The sequence below is a fragment of the Canis lupus genome, chromosome 14 (genome assembly GCF_011100685.1).
Source record: "Canis lupus familiaris isolate Mischka breed German Shepherd chromosome 14, alternate assembly UU_Cfam_GSD_1.0, whole genome shotgun sequence".
NCBI lineage: Eukaryota > Metazoa > Chordata > Mammalia > Carnivora > Canidae > Canis > Canis lupus.
In genome coordinates, this window is record NC_049235.1 from 5522713 (window position 1) to 5542823 (window position 20111).

The 20111-nt window shown below is 36.3% G+C and overlaps 1 protein-coding gene across 10 annotated transcripts in view; it reads right to left on the reverse strand.

The window, feature by feature from the left end:
• The window catches only part of MKLN1 (muskelin 1), a 328108-nt gene that overhangs the window by 57404 nt on the left and 250593 nt on the right, over positions 1–20111 (reverse strand). For all 10 annotated transcript variants that reach the window (XM_038556486.1, XM_038556487.1, XM_038556485.1 and 7 more), the window contains 3 exons: positions 14217–14294; positions 11703–11768; positions 6011–6123 (listed from right to left, as the gene is read on the reverse strand). In XM_038556486.1, coding sequence (XP_038412414.1) covers positions 6011–6123; positions 11703–11768; positions 14217–14294 — 257 coding nt within the window. The remainder of the gene's footprint in view (positions 1–6010; positions 6124–11702; positions 11769–14216; positions 14295–20111) is intronic.

A 20111-nucleotide genomic window follows, 5' to 3' on the forward strand; every position in this document is an offset into this window, starting at 1 on the left:
GTAGTAAGACATCAATTCTCTCCGAATTGATTTACAGATTTATCACACTCCCAATCATAATCCAAATAGTTTTAGAAATTAATAGTATGGTTCTAAAATGTACAATTTTTAAAAAGAAGTAATAATTTAATAATAATTCATTTTTAAAAAGAAAAATAAAGAGGTCTTACATTATCTGACCTCAAAGAATGTCATATTGGTATATGAACAGACCAAAAGATAATGGAGTAGGATAGAGTATCCAAAAAGAGACATATATGATCAGTTGATTTTTGACAAAGGTGCCAAAGCAATTCAGTAAGGAAATAAGATAGGGAGTAACCAAAACTCTCATACATTTCTGGCAGTAATAAAAAATGGTGCAATCACTTTGGGAAAAGCTTTAATAGTTTCATCAATGGATGCTAAAGGATGAAAGTCTAATGAGTAATAGAGTATTTTCATAATCTCAAAATGTCTCCCCACAAATTACATATTAGTTATAGAGGGAAAAAATCTGGAAAGCACCTTCCTTAACCAAGACAAACTGATACAATGTGCCTCCTGATTGGATATTCTAAGGAAGACTCAATGTCATCAACATGGTATTCCTGCTAAAAAGGCTCAACCTAAATCCAATCCAAAGAAAACAAGAAACAAACACAACTGAGTGATAGTCTACAAAATGACTACTCACATGTTCTTAAAAAATGTCAAGATCAAGAAAGATAAGGAAAGGTTGAGGAATCATTCCAGACTAAAGGAGACTAAAGACACATGAAATGCAATGCATGAGCATGAACTGGTCAGGGATGGAGGTTGGGGATAACAGTGGGACACCTATAAGGGACATTACGGAAGTATTAGATGGATAAGTATATCTGAAAAGGGCTTGTGGTTTAAAATAATGCAGCAGTGCTCAGGGCAGTCTGGGGTCTCCAAGATACTTCAAGGGAGCCTACCAAGTCAGTTTGTTTTATAACACCACTTAGATAAGAATTTGTCTTTTTATTCTTTTTTAAGATTTTATTTATTCATGAGAGACACTGAGAGAGGCAGAGACACAGACAGAGGGAGAAGAAGGCCTCCTGTGGGGAGCCTGACACAGGACTCCATCCTAGGACCCTGGGATCATGACCTGAGCCAAAGGCAGACACTCAATCACTGAGCCACCCAGGAGCCCTTTTTATTCTTATTCTCTTACAAGTCTACATGAAGTTTTCCAGAGGCTACACGACTTCTGATATAATAAGAGACTGGATACAGAAGCAGATATGATCAACTGCCTTCTATTTAGCCAAAAATTAAAGAGATTTAGAAAACTTTATACAAAACAGTGCCACTTGACGTATGGCGGTTATTTCATGGAAATGCATCTATGTGATTGAGTTACAAGCTGACCTAGCTGCTTTTTTCCATGGAACTATATTACATGAAAGAAAACTAACAATCCAAGTAAAGTGACTCAGACATCATGGTTATGACAGATATCTTCTGAAAAATGAATGAAGTCAGTATGTCATTTTGAAGGAAAACAACTGACATTTGTTCCCAATGATAAAAGCAAATTTTTAACTTTAAAATTTGTTGTTAAGCAAAAATTAGAATTTTAAAACTTCTACCTGCCACTCTAATCTTGACACCTTCCCGATACTTAGAAGATTTTTCTAATGATAGTGATAGTAATATTAACAAATATGGAGGGGTTTTTTTGGATACTGTATAATAAAATTTCAACATTAGGAAGATATGCAGAACTCAGGAAACCAGTAGTTTTCAAGTGACCAATGCATCGGTAAAAAAAAAACAAAACATGCATGGATAAAAGATCGATTCAAAAAGCAAGATATAACAATCGATTTGAATGTAACAGAATGCAAAACATTAGCTGATATGGTTTCAGAGTCTATAATGCAATCACCTTTAAGAAAGAACTACTTGTCAATTTGGGATATGAGATCAAAATAGACCACGTGCAAATATCAGAAAAAGCTATTAAAATACTACTCTCCTTTCCAAAAACATCTATGTGAGGTCCAATTTTCTTCCTATATTTCACAGAAAACAAGTCTCAAGAGATTAAACACAGAAGCAGATATGAGAATCTAGCTGTCTTCCACAAAGCTTGACATTAAAGAAACTCATAAAAATGCAAAAGTAAAGAAAAATATTATTTTTTCAAACCTTTATAAAAATTTACTGCCTATCTGGGCAGCCGAGGTGGCTCAGTGGTTTAGCGCCTGCCTTCGGCCCAGCACGTAATCCTGGAGACCCAAATCAAGTCCCACATCAGGCTCCCTGCATGGAGTCTGCTTCTCCCTCTGCCTGTGTCTCTACTTCTCTCTCTCTCCTCTCTGTGTTTCTCATGAATAAATAAAATCTAAAAAATAAAATAAAATAAAAAATTTACTGCATATCTATATGAACATTTAAAATAATTATTCTCGGGCAGCCCAGGTGGCTCAGCGGTTTAGCACCGCCATCACCCCAGGGTGTGATCCTGGAGACCCGGGATCGAGTCCCATGTCGGGCTCTCCTCATGGAGCCTGATTCTCCCTCTGCCTGTGTCTCTGCCTCTCTCTCTCTCTCTCTCTGTGTCTCTGATGAATAAGTAAATAAAATCTTAAAATAAAACAATAAAATAAAATAATTATTCTCTTTATGAGCTGGGTCTTTTATTAACTCTCAATCTCCTAAATGTGTTACTAGATACATATTTAAGTAAATTAAAGTGAACCAAATTAGTACTGCTTCTTAATTGTATATCATACTTTTAAAACACATGCTCTGGGGTGTCATCAAACAATAATTTGTACTCACTGGCATAGAAAATAAAATAAGATATATGAAATACTAACTATTCAATTTTGGAAGGAATGAACATTTATGCTAGAGCCATATACTACCACTATTTATTCATAGAAAGATCAACACAAGGTATTTAGGATCTATATAAGGAAAGTAATAATAAACTATAATAGGGATCCCTGGGTGGCGCAGCGGTTTGGCGCCTGCCTTTGGCCCAGGGCGCGATCCTGGAGACCTGGGATCGAATCCCACGTCGGGCTCCCGGTGCATGGAGCCTGCTTCTCCCTCTGCCTGTGTCTCTGCCTCTCTCTCTCTCTCTCTCTCTCTCTGTGACTATCGTAAATAAATAAAAATTAAAAAAAAAATCAATAAAGAAAAATAAACTATAATAAATCTGAACTCCAGTATTGAGTCACTACTGACTTCAAAATTACAGGTACAAAGTCTTCTCATCAAAATAATTTCTATATTTTTCCAATATTAATTTTAAATATTAATTGCATTCCAAACATTAATATGACCTTTGAGTTCTCCTGGAAATCACCCCCCTCTTGCCAAAACAGCCACTCTCCTGATTATGTATTTATCTTCCCATGCCTTCCTCCAGCATTAACTTTTCATTTAATTTATCTCACCTATTTGCTCACTAAAGAATAAACATATGCCTCATGCTTTAAGGAATTCAGAGTCTAGGTAGGGAAACAAATGTAAACTAATCATTTAAGTTACCCATTTGAGGAATATAAGTGGGCGCACAAAAGGAAGCTTCTAATTCTGAGTAGAAAAGTCAAGAAAAACTTCACCAGGGATCCCTGGGTGGCGCAGCAGTTTGGTGCCTGCCTTTGGCCCAGGGCTGGATCCTGGAGACCCGGGATCGAATCCCACGTCGGGCTCCCGGTGCATGGAGCCTGCTTCTCCCTCTGCCTATGTCTCTGCCTCTCTCTCTCTCTCTCTTTCTGTGACTATCATAAATAAATAAAAATTAAAAAAAAAAAAAAAAAAGAAAAGCTTCACCAAAAAAGTCTGAATTGAGTTTTAAGAATAAGTAGTGTTTACTAAGTAAGAGCAAGGTGCACGGGAGAAGGTGCCCTCTATTAATTTCAAACAAAAAACATTATTGCCAAGGGACACAGGTGAGAAAACTGAATAATTCCAGCAACTAAAGATGTGGCTGGCACTTAAAGTCAGGAGATGAGGTAAGAAACGTAAGGGGGAACCAAATCATGTTGAAAAATATGAAATTTATAACCTAAGCCAAAGGAACTAGAGTTGATAACTTCTCTTATCATTATGATTACTGTTGCTGTTATTCACACATCTCTGTATCTATGCCCTTTGACAGTGCCCCTTACTATATAGTGACTCCAGCCTTGGCCACATACATGACTTCCTTTGGTCAATTTAGTGGAGTGCTCATATCTACTTCTTTCTCCTGCAGCCCTTGCTCCTGACATGAGAACAAGCCCCAGCTAGCCAACAGAAAGGTGCGCAGCTATGTAAAACAGAGCCAAGTAGTCCCCACTTGAAGTTACTCTAGATTAGCTGACAGCCAGCTGACTCTGGGACACATGAGCAAGTTCAACCAAAACCAAAAGAATGACGCAGTCAATCTGTAGCCTATAATATGCCACTGAGGTTTTGTAAGTGCTTGGAAGAGATAGAATATAAGAGATAAATGAAACCGGAACTGAAGCTTACCATAGGGTTTAAGCAGGTGTCACATGGCCAATATGTTTTTTAATGAATGGAAAATAGACTGCAGATTAACAGTGGAGGCAAAAGTTTAAGAAAGAAACCATAATGTTCGAATTAGTGCCGAAAGGGGTGAAAAAGACATCTGAAATGCAGTACTGGTGCTAGAACTTGAAGAAGTTAAAACTTCATGAAGTTGAAAACTAATGCACTAATTAGACATATTCAATGAAGAAGGAAAATTTCAGGATGAATCCCACACTTACTGCACGAATAATTACAGATGTAATCAACTTAAATTTAAAATAGTTTAAAAGAAATGTTAGGAAACTTTTTAGATCTCTATTTTTGTTGAAGATAGAAAAATCACTTTAGAAAATGGTACTTTAATACTGAAAGACAAAAGCCATTTTTACATATTTTCACAGGGATAACAAATAGAAATCAAAATTTTAAGTTATCTTTGAAAAAAATTAAATCTACCCAAATTAATCACTGAAACATGCTGACTAAGCAGAATCCAATTACCTAGAAATAAAGACAGCACTGATCTTTCTGAAATGGGCATCCTAGATTAAAAGCAATGGGTTTTGAATTAAATCTTTCCCCTACTTTTCATTTTCAGCTCCTATCATTTTGTAAAAGTTTATATTTCACCTTGTAATCTGAAACAGCTTAGGTGGAGGATACAATTAAAAATTCTATGAAGATTTGTGAAAATAAATGAATTAACATTTCCTTTATACTAGTGTATAATTATGCTATAATTATACTAGTGTATAATTCAGAGCCATAAATCTAAGCCATCTTATTCACTAAGGAAATGTGGTATGTATACTGATAGACACACATGTGAATACAATCTTAGTCAAAAATAAAATACATATCATTTGTGAAAACTGATATATAGTGAAGCAGTAAGGGATTAAAATAGTGAAAAGGTAAGGACATTAAAAGTCTATTTTGGGGATCCCTGGGTGGCTCAGCGGTTTGGCGCCTGACTTTGGCCCAGGGCGCGATCCTGGAGTCCTGGGATCGAGTCCCACGTTGGGCTCCCGGCATGCAGCCTGCTTCTCCCTCCTCCTGTGTCTCTGCCTCTCTGCCTCTCTCTCTCTCTCTATCATAAATCAATCAATCAATCAATCAATCAATCAATCTTTAAAAAAAAAAATAAAAGTCTATTTTTCCAAAGAAAATCAAAATAACTTGAATGCTTGAAATAAGAGGAGAAGTGACAAGGACATGAGAAAAAAGATCATTACAAAATTATATTTCCAGACTGAAGTGGTTAAAAACTATTATATTCGATACCCATTTCTACTTATCTCTATGAACTAGATTTGTTCAGGTACCAGTAGTTGAAGAACCAGGTATAGAAGCTAGAATGCAAGAATACTTAAACGAAACTTATTTACCACAAATTCTTCTGCTACTATTATGGATATAGAAAAGAATACAAATCATCTAGAAAAAGAAGTATACACCCACACCCCTATCATAGTTCAGATGGATGAAAAGTCTGAGAACTTGCCTCTTTTTCAGTGTCTCTAGAGATACATGTCCACTGGTTCTCCTTCACACTGTATGCCCAGAAGTCAGCAAGATCTTGTGTTCCATCCCAGCCACCAAACAAATAAACGGTCTCTATGAAAATTAGAAAAATATGTATAAAAAAAACCCTTAAGGATAAAATTTAAGTATACGCACACAGACCTAGCCATTGTTTCTAAGAGCACTTAAGAAGGCACATCTAAATAAACTTAAAAGTGAAATTTGTAAATGAGTTAACATTTCAAAAATATATACTAGACAAGTTATCTCCTACACAAGGTATATGGAAAGGCTGCTGCAGGACCACTACTTTGAGAGACTTATACAAATAACTAAGAGATACTGCCCAACATTCTTTCATTGGTCTTTGGTAGGTAAAGAGAGTATGTATTTTCTCAAGTATCCAGAGTGAATCTGATGTGCTGCCAGTTTAGGAGTCTGTGTTAGGCCATGAAAGGTTTACATTTAGCAGTTTCTTAGCAATGCAGCTTCAGACTGTTAAAAAAAAAAAAAAAATCCCAAAGGAATAGATGGTCTAAAATAGAACATAAATATACCTAGCTATTTCTGAAAAAAACTTCACATTAAAACCGTTTTCCCTCTATTACAGTATCAAAAACAATGGTTAAAACTAGCTATGAGTTAAAGTTAGACACCTTAAGAATAAGGTGATGTACAGCTTTGGCATTCCCATGGAAACTGGGGAAATCTTTTCCAAACATGTTATGGTAGGTTTAACTCCTCAGAAATCAACCTTTAAGTCATTCTAGGTATTTTAGAAATTTGGTTTCTTCTAATTCTGAAATGTCTCTGATATCCATGGACTGTCTCACTGCAACAAAACGGATTTCCTGCCCTGTGAACAGTGAAAATCTTTATACATAACACTGTGTATCATCCACCTCCTTCTTTATTAACAATGCCTTTCCTTTCTTCCAATTATCTTCTCCCTTTTATTTTTTATTCTTTTAAATTTTTATTTATTTATGATAGTCACACACAGAGAGAGAGAGAGAGAGAGAGAGAGAGAGAGAGGCAGAGACACACGCAGAGGGATAAGCAGGCCCCATGCACCGGAAGCCCGACGTGGGATTCGATCCCGGGTCTCCAGGATCACCCCCTGGGCCAAAGGCAGGCACTAAACTGCTGCGCCACCCAGGGATCCCCTCTTCTCCCTTTTAAATGTCTTATGTCTACTGGTTACACAAGTCTACCAATTATTTTTTTAAAGTTATGACATTTTTTCTTTCTTTTTTTTATTTTTAAGGATTTTATTTGAGAGAGAGAGAGAGAGAGAGAGAGAGAGAGAGAACGAGTGGGAGGAGGGGCAGAGGGAGAAGCAGTCTCTCCACTGAGCCAGGATCCAGACATGGGGCTCAATCCCAGGACCCTGAGATTCATGAAATAGCCGAAGTCAGATGCTTAACCAACTGAACCACCCAGGCACCCCTCTTTCTTTTCTTTTTTTTTTTTTTTAAATAAACTCTACACCCAATGAGGGACTTGAAATCATGACTTTGAGCTCAAGAGTCACATGGTCTACTGACTGAACCAGCCAGGTGCCCTTTCTTAAAAAATTAAGACGTACAGGAACATTATAAAGCTATCTACTCCCTAACTAGCATGACCTAGGCCTATATATGTTGAGGCTGTCATCTAAGTTAGATCCCACCACGAAGAGTTACAATTCAAAGTGTACTCAGAAATACTGTAACACCATGAAGAAAATCCTTGCCATTCATAGAGTTGGACAGTCTTCTAAGAGATTTTTGTCGTATTTTCATATAATTTTATATTTATTTATTTATTTATTTTAAAGATTTTATTTATTCATGAGAGACACAGAGAAAGAGAGAGGCAGAGACACAGGCAGAAGGAGAAGCAGGCTCCACGCAGGGAGCCCGATGTGGGACTCAATCCCAGGTCTCCAGGATCATGCCCTGGGCTGAAGGTGGCGCTAAATCACTGAGCCAACCGGGCTGCCCATTTTCATATAATTTTAAACTCTAAGTGAAATGTCCCATTCTATGCCTCAGAAGCTACAGAAATCAAAACAATTCTTCTGGGTAAGAGCATATAATTGGAATAGGATGGAGTTCTAGTGCTAACTGGGTAATCAAATCAAATAAATACAGGCCACATAACCTTCCTGGGTCTTAGTTTTCTCACTTACAAAACTCTTAGTATTTTGGTGTAGTTCTCCAGATAGAAGTTACATGAAAACATTCTGAAGGCTATGAAGCACAAACAGCATTTTTACCTTTAAACTTACAAAAATAAAATATACTCTGTAGTTACTAAGTGCCACAGATGCAATAAAAACAGCATTATTGTATCCAGTGCCATGTCTAACTCAGTACCTAGAACATTTCTGGCTCTGCACAAATGTGAAATAACAGCAATTATTTTAAACTGTTAAAAAACTATCAAAGGTAATCCATTATCATTAGTTAAGTAACATTGTTTCCCAGATGGCATGCAGTAATACCAGATACTTCAAGTTTTACAGGGAAAAAAAATTAAAGAATTTTCATCTGGCTTAAAAATTATTTGCCAAGGCCTCAACTGTAAAGACAATTAACCCTGTTAAATTCTGAAGCCAGGAGAGGAAGAGGTAATATAACTAAAATAGCAATAGCAATTGACCTTTTGTTTTATAGTGTTTCTGGGTACCCTCTGGATAAGGTTACCCTGGTTCATTAACTTTAATAACCCTTCCTCTTGGGCTCTGGGTTCTCAATGTTCTTTCTGAAAAGCAGGTCTCTTTGTACGCATAAATTCTCACAGCAAAGAAAACCCACATTTCCACAACAGCCTCATTGATAGCTGTGCAAAATAAAATCTGGCAGAGAGCAAGCATCCCAATGGAATTAATCCAAGATGTCATTCTTGTCTGTGAATGCTTTGTAGTCCCAGTTGAAGTTTAATAGTAAAATTGAATGAATCGGATGGAAACAGGACCTTTTGACATACCTGAATAAAATGCATGACAAAATTTTAATTAAGTCATCTAATCATTTAAGCTATCATTCAGAGACGAAATATTATCTAGAAATAAACAGAGGCTGAAGTATTATTTTATGCATAAAGGATATCAAAATTTTTAAAGATTACAGAAATAATTGGAGAGAACTGTAATAAGAATTAAGAAAACAGAAAAAAGAAAACACTATTTGCAACAGGGTCCATTCTCACGCTTATCGGTTATGTAACAATTCACGTACATCCCGGGCAGTACAGTCCTCCTCAAGCAGCAGCCCTTGCTCTATGTTTTTTTCTTAAAGGAGTACAGGCTATTGCAACTTCATTTCTCCTGGCACTCAGAGGAATGTTCAGTCCATCAGCGCTAGTCTGGACTGACAAGGTATTTTACAGAATAAAAAGAAAGAAGATAGTTCCTATCCTCAAGAAGCTTACAATCCAGTCAAGAATATAACATAAGTACATAAATCACTATATTGTAGAGTGGACTAAATGCCAACAGAAAGGTAAAAAGCAACACCTGAGTTCAAAAGAGAGAAGAGAATATACCTGAAGGGACTCTGACCTATGCATCAGAAGGTGGCTCTGGGGGCACCTGGGTGCACATGCAGTTACACATCAGACTCTTGATTTCTGCTGAGGTCATGATCTCAGAGGTCATGAGACTGAGTCCCATTTAGGGCTCCATGCTGAGTGTGGAGTCTGCTTGAGATTATCTCCCTCTCCCTCTGCCCCTTGCCCCCGCTCACATCCATCCTCTTTTTGTCTTCTCTCTCTCTCAATAAATAAATCTAAAAAAATAAGAAGAGGAAGAAGGAGGAGGAGGAGGCAGTGGAAGCAGCAGTGGCTCTGTTGGTAGAATGGGAGAAAGAGAGGAGAACTTTTCAAGCAGGGTAAAAAGTATAACAAAGGAACAGAGGCAGAAAAACACATGAGAAATGTTTTGTTGTTGTTGTTGTTTTGCTTTTTGTTTTTTTAGAAATGTTTTGAAACACAGGACTCTAAGGTAGATCTCAGACAGAACTACAGCTCTACCACCACAGCTGTGTAACAACCATTGGGGTCCTTAACTGGTATCCTCACGTCCAAATGGCATACCACAGCACCTAGCTCATAAAGCAACTATGAGAATTAAATTATATAATACAAGCAAAGTGGTTAAAACCGTGTGATGAGTAAATGCACTGTTCAATTTAAAAGAACACAAAAAGTACCAGGTTGAGATGAGGTTAAAAGGACAGGTAGTGGCCAGATCGTGGAAGGGGTTAAATGACAATATTAAGGTTTTGAACTCAATTCCACAGACCATGGAGTAGCTTGAGAAGATTCCAAGCAGAGATGTAACAAGGGAAGCTCTGAATGTGCAGCACCATAGGACTCGACCAAGAAGGAGAAGCCAGCAAGAAAGTGGGATTGGAAGTAAAGTGACCAATAATAGCCTATGTTCAAAACGTCAAACCAACTTTATTACGAGATTAAATGAATCAATCATCAATCAATCAGTCATATCTGAGGTCACAAAACTAAAATTCAACCAAACTAACTCTACAGCTGCTTACTATCTGCATACCAATATACACATATATATTAGAAATAAAGTAGAAATATTAACACATCAGTATCTTTACACCATTCTGCACAAAGAAGAAGTCCAATTGCAAGATCTATCCTTCTACTCTGATTCTTAAGGGTGAATCAGACTGTGCTGACTAAATAATCCTCCACAAGATGGCACACTATTTTCATAATTAAATCCATGTTTCCACTTTGAAACAATATAGAATGCACACACCGTACATTCAGATGGCATAGGCCCAACCTTAAACAAAATTTATGCACCAAAAAGAAGGGGTAAGAGAAGAGTTAACAGGATAATGAAGGAGGTTAACTTAATTCTTAGTTTAATATAGTCAGCTAGAGAAAAACAAATGAGACGGAAAAAAAGTTTTAAGAAACAGTAATTTATACTCAAGATAAAAATGAAACCCCTGGGTGAAAGGAAAAAAAAAAAAAAAAAAAAGAAACCCCTGGGTGGCTCAATGGTTTAGCACCTTCCTTTGGCCCAGGGCATGATCCTGGAGACCTGGGATCGAGTCCCACATCAGGCTCCCTGCATGGAGCCTGCTTCTCCCTCTGCCTGTGTCTCTGCCTCTCTCTCTCCTCTGGGTCTTTCATGAATAAATAAATAAAATCGTAAAAAAAAAAAAAAAAAGGTATCTTAACGTTCTGCAGTAATTCCCAAAATACGGCATTAAAACAAAAGTGCACTGAAACTCCAGAAATACTCCACGGTTTACAACAAAAATCAAACATATAACTCCCCCACCTCAACACACACACACACACACACAGAGAGAGAGAGAGAGAGAGAGAGAGAGAGAGAGAGAGCGCTAGCTAGAAGGGGCTGCACATTACTTTTAGATTACTAATTTGATCTATGCAGCAGCCTCCCTTCCCTCATGTGTCACTAACTCTGTTTATATTAAACCTGTGGAAAAAATATATATATTAAACCTGTGGCTAATGTCTATTTTCTCTGCTACTTGGTTATTATGGCTGGTAACATTTAACTTCTGCAATGAAGGGAAGAAGTACTTTTGTGCTTCTTTTATTTTAAAATGTATAATTTTTTTTTTAAATGTATAATTTTTAAAATAATTTGCTTTCCATTGCAAATTTGCTTTCCTCACCTGTTTGAACATCAATAACCATCTGATGGCCCCCTCTCATTCCTGGTCGGTTATCTTCTCCATCACCTAAAGAAGAGACAAGTATTCTCTTTAAAAAGAATAACTGGAAATAGAGAGTAACTGCATTTGTAAGTCTGCAATGAGTAGTAAAATTAACACACATTTACTCTTTCAATATTAAAAACAAGTAAAAAGACTCAAAAGAAATAAATGTAACTATGTTTATAATGACCTTGCTCTTTTTTCCAATGCTTTCAGGCTATATTAATGCAACAGAAACTATTTTCAATGTATTTATGACCAGTGCCATAAAACAGCAAGGATGCAGGATAGTACAAAAAACATAAGACAAAAAATTCTATAAAATACTGGAGTGATAGGGACGCCTGGGTGGCTCAGCAGTTGGGCATCTGCCATCAGCCCAGGGCGTGATCCTGGAGACCCGGGATTGAGTCCTGCGTCAGGCTCCCTGCATGGAGCCTGCTTCTCCCTCTGCCTGTGTCTCTGCCTCTCTCTCTCATGAATAAATAAATAAAATACTGGAGTGACAAAGTGAAGGTGGTAAGCAGTTACAGAATTAGATCTCAGGTCTCTATTTCAGGAATCCCTAATTAATATAATGAGCAGTTTTAAAGGTCATACAACTAAGCTATTAAAAACCAACATGTTATCAAGTTTTCTACTAATTTATATTACCACATAACTTACAAACCATTTTGAGTACTGACTGAGAAGTGTAAGACTTACTTCCCTTTGATTCCTATTTCCAACATGGAGCTTAACAGGTGGTTTGAAATATAATCACAGAAACTTCAAAACTTCTGTAGAACTATTGTTCAACTTTACTGAATCTTACTTTATACCAAATCTTATATAAACAAAGATATACCTTCATTTCAATGGTTCAACAGGTTGCAGGATTCTAATGTCTGTCTTGATATAAACCAGAAAACCAAAGGTTTTCTTTATAATTCTCCTATTACTTGAAATATATTACTTCTAGCTACCAACTTTCTCTATCTCAGCTTTTTCCTGTATAAAATAGAGATCATCTAAGTTTTTACTAATTCCGCTGCGGTACTATGAAAAAGACTGAAATGTCAGTTCTTATATGGAGAAAATAACATGCAAACCTGAAGTATTCATTCCATTACTAACTTTACTACTGTATTTAGAGGCTATTCATTCAGAAGTTCTCCACAAATTCTTTCTCCTTTCCAATAGTTAGGTTAATATTTTGCAGCTCATTATCACTGAAGTTTTATCTTTTTCTTCCTTCTTCCCCCTGGTCAGTACTGCCACTTTCAAGAATAGACTAAGACAATAAAATAAATTTATTGTCAATATGTTTGCATTTTATATATTTAACCCATTAGTTTTCAAATACACAATTACAATCTGCTACAGCATGTGTTTTTCTGACAAAAATGACCTCAAAAATGACTGACAAAACAGAAATTATGGAGGTTCATAAGCAATTTTCTCTAGTGTATTAACATTTAACACTATCAGGGGAGAGCTTTCTCCCAATTAAAGAGAAGTGTTGGGGATCCTTGGGTGGCTCAGTGGTTTAGGGCCTGACTTTGGCCCAGGGCATGATCCTGGAGTCCTGGGATCGTGTCCCACGTTGGGCTCCCTGCATGGAGCCTGCTTCTCCCTCTGCCTGTGTCTCTGCCTCCCTCTCTATCTATCTCTCTCTGTGTCTCTCATGAATAAAATCTTAAAAAAAAAGAGAGAGAAGTGCTTAGCAATTTATAAAGATTGTCAGAAAAAAGCCGACAGTCTGCCACTGAACTACTTTCCTTTAATGCAAGTAACTGGACTGTTGCTACACTTTCCACTATACTCACCATCTGGCAAAGCAGTGAGTCAAGATAAAGAAGTGACAAATACTTTCCCCTCTATGAAAAACAATGAATTAATGAAGAAGACTATGCTCTGGATCAGATTTTAAGTTTTGATAAATACCCTCTAAGGACTACAATGCAAAGCAGGAAGCTTGAGTCCCAGAGTTTAAGGCTCCAAACTCACTGTGATGCTCAATATAAATGCCTATAGAGTTAACTGTACTAGTATTTATTTTTATTAGAGTTACTACACTAGTTCCATTAGTATCTGCTTAAAAAGTTCCATAGATTTAGAATGTTATGCCCCATTTCTACTCTTCTCATAAGCTCTGTTCACACTTTAGTGAGCAATTCTGCAGAACTGAAGGTTTATCAGGAACATATATGGCATTACAACACTAAGCCTGTAATTTTATAGTACCTCTATAAAAGTAGCTTATGATGGTATTCTGTGCAAAAACTACCCAGCCTTCTGTTTGTAGTGGTAAAACAAAAAGGTTTGAAAGAAAAGTTTAATATAGTAAACTAATTCTGCCATCTAGTTAAGGAAACGGTCTTTTCTTAAACACTTGCGTTTCCCTAAGAACTGTAAAATCTGGGTTACCTTGGGGGAAAAATGAAACTGACACATTAAAGCAAAAGCACTCACAACCTAGAAAAGGCTTACCTTTGGTGCTTTTTGGAATGATCTGACTCCATCGTGGCTTATATTCCTGCTGACTGATGTACTGATTAAACAAACCATCTGCAAATATCAAAGAATGAGAAAGAATTATTTATATTTTAACTAGCTTATACTTTTTATCATAGCAAAAAAGACAAAAAGCTGACATTAAGGGAAATTACTAATACGTCACTAATACGCTAGTAATAGTACATTTTCAGAAAACATGTCACTTCAGTTTTCACTGCTATCTCAAATATAAAGTATTAGTTGACACAACCATGTCAACAAATTGTTTTAGTGGCAGACTATACTAAATTTACTATGTGTTCCCCATTTCTGTCACTACTAATATAAGAAAGCTAGAGAAGAAAATGAGTGCCTCAACAACCTTGGTCTGGGCCCTTATATCTTCAGAAAAAACAAAAGTAATTGTTTAAAGTGAAAATTACACTTTTACATAATTTTGAGTACAAAACCACAGAGATAAAAGTACTAGTACTAGTATAGTTACATAGTTATTGAATAGTTACAAAATGTTAAAATTCATTCTGTCTTAGTTAAGACACACTAAATATGATTTAACTCACAAAACAGTATTATGAACTAGGCATTATCATCTCCATTTTACAGATGGGGAAATGTGTGTTTAGAGAAATTAAGGAATTTACCAAAATCATGCAGCTCTTTTTTTTTTTTTTTTTTTTTAATCATGCAGCTCTTAAGTGGTAGGCAGAGACTCATGTTTCACTCTGATTTACTTCTGAATTTATTTCATCAATAAATTCATAATCTATTTCTTATGAGGAGTTGTTAAACTAGCTGCCATAGTGTTATGGAAATTGAACTCCCCATATATAACCATTTCATCCCAAATAATTATCAAGCCCTAATCCTATGCCCCTCAACAAAGATTAGTTTAAGAATGGTGTGGAACCCAATTCTGACTAATGTATCTGATGTTTCCTTTGCTTCTAAATAGACATACAAAGAATAAAAATCTCCTTTTATTCTGGAAATTTTCTTATCTGTATGCAATGTACATAACTGCTACAGCTAATTTGTAGAGGTGTGAGAATGAAGTCAATTCAATAATGATGACAATGTAGAGATAAGAAAAGAAACTGGATCACAGAATCAACCAACCATGAAATCTACCTCTGGACTTCCTGTTATATCATAAAATAATATATTCTTACTTTTCAAATAAGGGTTTTCTCTTACATGAATCCACATAGATTATAACTTATAAAGACAACTTTCCTATAGATTCTATTATTTGGCTCCGATCTCAATCTGAAAAAACATTTTCCCTTTTGCTTCATTAAGTCTCTGAACATAAGTACTTTTCCAAAGAATTTATAAGTAAAACTATCTGTTCTCTATGACCTATTCACCTGTCAAACACTGTGTAATGCACAGACATCTCCCTGATTTCTCTCTTTTCTAGGTGATTATTAAGCTCAACTGCAACCACACCCTTAAGGTTTCAAGTCTTTTCAGATGGTTTTAACTGAAAACTTCCACACTTTCCTCTAGTTGTTTTTTTCCTTTGCCTTTAGGACTTAAAAATTCTTGCAAGACGGGATCCCTGGGTGGCGCAGCGGTTTGGCGCCTGCCTTTGGCCCAGGGCGCGATCCTGGAGACCCAGGATCGAATCCCACATCAGGCTCCCGGTGCATGGAGCCTGCTTCTCCCTCTGCCTGTGTCTCTGCCTCTCTCTCTCTCTGTGACTATCATAAATAAATAAAAATTAAAAAAAAAAAAAAAAAAAAAAAATTCTTGCAAGAAGAAAATTTACCTATTCAACAACACATGAAAAAAACCCCAAGACTTTGGAAAACAAAGCTTGCCATACCCGATCATTCTACTACATATTAAAACAAATCCAACATTAAAGGATAAAACTAAAAGAGCTGAAAAAATTATTTACGATTTATTTTTTTATTTTTTATTTTAACATTTATTTATTTATTTATTATTTATGTTAGACATAGAGAGAGAGAGAGGCAGAGACATAGGAGGAGGGAGAAGCAGGCTCCAGGCTAGGAGCCCAACGCAGGACTCGATCCCGCGATCAAGTCCCCAGGATCGCGCCCTGGGCCAAAGGCAGGCGCCAAACCACTGAGCCACCCAGGGATCCCCTATTTACAATTTAAAGGAAACAATGTTATCTCCTTCTTAAATGAAGACCCTTTGGTTACTGTGGCTCAAGTTTACTATTTATTTATTTATATTTTTAAAGACTTTATTTATTCATGAGAAACACAGAGAGAGTTGGAGAGAGGCAGAGAGAGACACAGGCAGAGGGAGAAGCAGACTCCATGCAGGGAGCCCAACATGGAACTGGATTCCAGGTCTCCAGGATCAGGTTCTGGGCTGAAGGTGGTGCTAAACCGCTGAGCCACCAGGGCTGCCCTAAAGTTTACTTTTTATGTTTCATTTCTTCTCTGAAATGCTGGTTTGCCACTACTCCAGGTTACTTACTTATGAGAAGCATTCCTGTTGGTTGGAGTGACTCTGTATAAGCAATGGCTTGAGAAGCTAGCTGTTCTATCAAAAACAAAAAACAAAAAACAAACACCTCCTCTTTTGAAAGAAATCATGGTTTAACACAAGACAAAAGCTAGAAATCTATAAATTCCATCCTTCTCAAGTCCTTCTACACTCTCAACTGTCCAACCCTATTATTAGCTTCTTGACATGGATTCATGTTATAATATTAAATCATCTAACTACTCCAAACAAAAAATATTATAACAACTTTAAAAAATATGTATTTGTACTTTATTGAGAAACATGATATATTAAAGATGACTCTCATTTAATCTATTCTAATATGCATTATTGCCTCTTGCCAGGGAAACTGGGTTATCAATAAATAGTCCAGACTGATCTGGAGTAGGTTACATGGAGTAGCTACTTTCAATGAAATAACATGCTTTAAGAACCTTCTTTTATATCTTCAAAAAGAAAAGTAATAATGCAAATGCTTATTAAAGCTCTGGTAAAATAGTAATACTACAGTAATACTACAAGTTACAGAAACTTTCTTTTTTTTTAAGATTTTATTTATTTTTTATCTTTTCTTTCTTTTTTTAAATTTTTATTTATTTACGATAGTCACAGAGAGAGAGAGAGAGAGAGAGAGAGAGAGAGGCAGAGACATAGGCAGAGAGAGAAGCAGGCTCCATGTACTGGGAGCCCGACGTGGGATTCGATCCCGGGTCTCCAGGATCGCGCCCTGGGCCAAAGGCAGGCGCCAAACTGCTGCGCCACCCAGGGATCCCAAGATTTTATTTATTTATTTTAGAGAGCGAGAGTGAAAGCACGCGAGCAGGAGGAGGGGAAGAGGGAGAGAGAGAATCTCAAGCAGACTGTGCTGAGTGTGGAACGTGATGCAGGGCTTGATCTCGTGACCCTGAGATTATGACCTGAAGTGAAACCAAGAATCAGCCACTCAACCAACTGAGCCACACAGATGCCCTGAAACTTTATATTTTAACAGGACAAGTTTAATTTCTAGAAATCAAACAGTCACAAGCTTGAAATCCCTTGAAACAATCAATAAAAATGCTGCAAGATTAGAGCAGGGTAAAGATTTTTTCAAAATACACTGCTATCAGTAACTTGTTTTAATTTAAAAGAATTCCCTTGTAAGATCTAAAAGTAAATGAAAAGTTAATACCTCTGAATCCTAAAGTTTCACCATGTTCCCTATATTTCTAATTCTTGAAAGACCTTCCTAATAATAAGCCTTTTGTTTTGGTATTCCTACTTGTAGACATTTTATATGATTCAGCAAAAAAAAAAAAAAAAAAGTGGGCTCTCTATTGAAATAATTGCATTCTCGTCTACAAAAACATAACAACACCCATTACACTGTTTTGAAAATCTCAAAGACAAATTAAAAAGTGAGGCATTTAAACATTTCTGTGAACTATTTAAGTTTAAAAATTACTTCTAAAAAAAGAAAATCTAGGGATTCCTGGGTGGCGCAGCGGTTTGGCGCCTGCCTTTGGCCCAGGGCGCAATCCTGGAGACCCGGGATCGAATCCCACATCGGGCTCCCGGTGCATGGAGCCTGCTTCTCTCTCTGCCTCTCTCTCTTTCTCTCTCTGTGACTATCATAAATAAATAAAAAATTTAAAAAAATAAAAATAAAAAGAAAAAATAAATAAAAAAAGAAATTCTATGTTTTAAGAGGAAGTTAGGCAGTTGCTAGTATTTCTATTTCTGACAAACATCTAAAGCAGGAAATCAGAAGAGCCTGATAAAAGTAAAACTATCCAAAAGAAATGAAAATATCACTTAGGAGAAAGCATGCTAAGATCCAGTTGCTAACAATATTCAAACTATTTAAAGTCTCTAGGTCCAATACCACCGCATTTTTTTCGCCTATGATTAAGACTATAATAAACACATTTCATACAGTCCTAAGAAGGCACAAGCTGTTCTTGTCTAATAGTGAATACTCTCCTAAAAAGTACACGATACAAAATGAAACTTAGGAAGTTTTTACCAAGAGAAAAAAAAAAGTTCAAATGTCATCTAAGATTTAAAAAAAAAAGAAAGAAAAAAAGGAGCATATATTATAGTACTATAACCTAATATCTGAACTTCTATCAAACTCATTTCTCTCAAAACAGAGATGAAAAGGCTGCCTAGGCAGTTAAGGTCCAACTTTTGATTTTGATCTCAGAGTCATGAGATCAAGCCCCCGCCCCCAGTCAGGCTCCAACAATGGATGTGGATCCTACTCAAGATTCTCTCCCTCTGCCCCCTGCTTGCAGCATGTGCACTCACCCTCTCTCTTTCAAGAAGGAGGAGGAGGAGGAGTAGAAGAAATCTTAAAGGATATATGCTTAAGGCAAAAGAAAAATGATCTTAAATATAAGATCAAAGATGCAAATACTAATGTAGAATGAAAAAATTAGTAAATATTTGGGTAAAATTACTAAACACCAGCTGAATAGAGTAAGAATAGTAATATTTTATAGGGCATTAAAATACGGTATCAAAATAATGGACAATGATAGCATATCAGTTGGAAGGTGACTAGATGGGAGTCAAAAGTCCATTAAGTCCTAGTACAGAAAAGGGAAAAGGCACTGATTAATTTTGTTAAATATGCATACTTGCTGTAATTTCTAGACTAATCATATAGTCTCAATAATGTTGCTTCCAAACAGAAAGAAAAAAAAATGAAAAGATTAAAAAGTTTTAAGAGACAACAACCAACAATAAAATAAAATATGTGACAAAGTGTATGTAGTAAAATGGTAAGATTAAACCTATATATTTACCACTAATTCAACCATGCAAATGAAATAAATGCTCAAATCAAAAGAAGGCACTTTTTTTGAACTAAGTTTATAAGATTTTTTTTTAAAGGATAAAGAATGGTTGAAAATAAAAGGTAAAAAAAGATACATATGCAAATACCAAATGAAAGCTTAATGTAAGACAATTTATACCTTCAAGCGAAAACACTACTAGAGATAACACATTTCATAATGACAGAAGATTTAATTCAAAATTAAAGAATTTAAATTGTGTATATATCTAGAAACATGGCCTCAAAATATTTATTTGTATTTTTATTTTTTTAAACGATTTTATTTATTCATGAGAGACAGAGAGAGAGAGGCAGAGACACAGGCAGAGGGAGAAGCAGGCTCCATGCAGGGAGCCTGACGTGGGACTCGATCCAAGGTCTCCAGGATCACACCCTGGGCTGCAGGGGGCGCTAAACCACTGCACCACCGGGGCTGCCCTGGCTTCAAAATATTTAAAGCAAAATTGGACAAACTAGTAATAGAGGTAAGCAATTCCAAAATCACAGTGGCAAATGTTAAGATATTTTAATTAGTACCTGAGAGAATCTGACAGAAAATC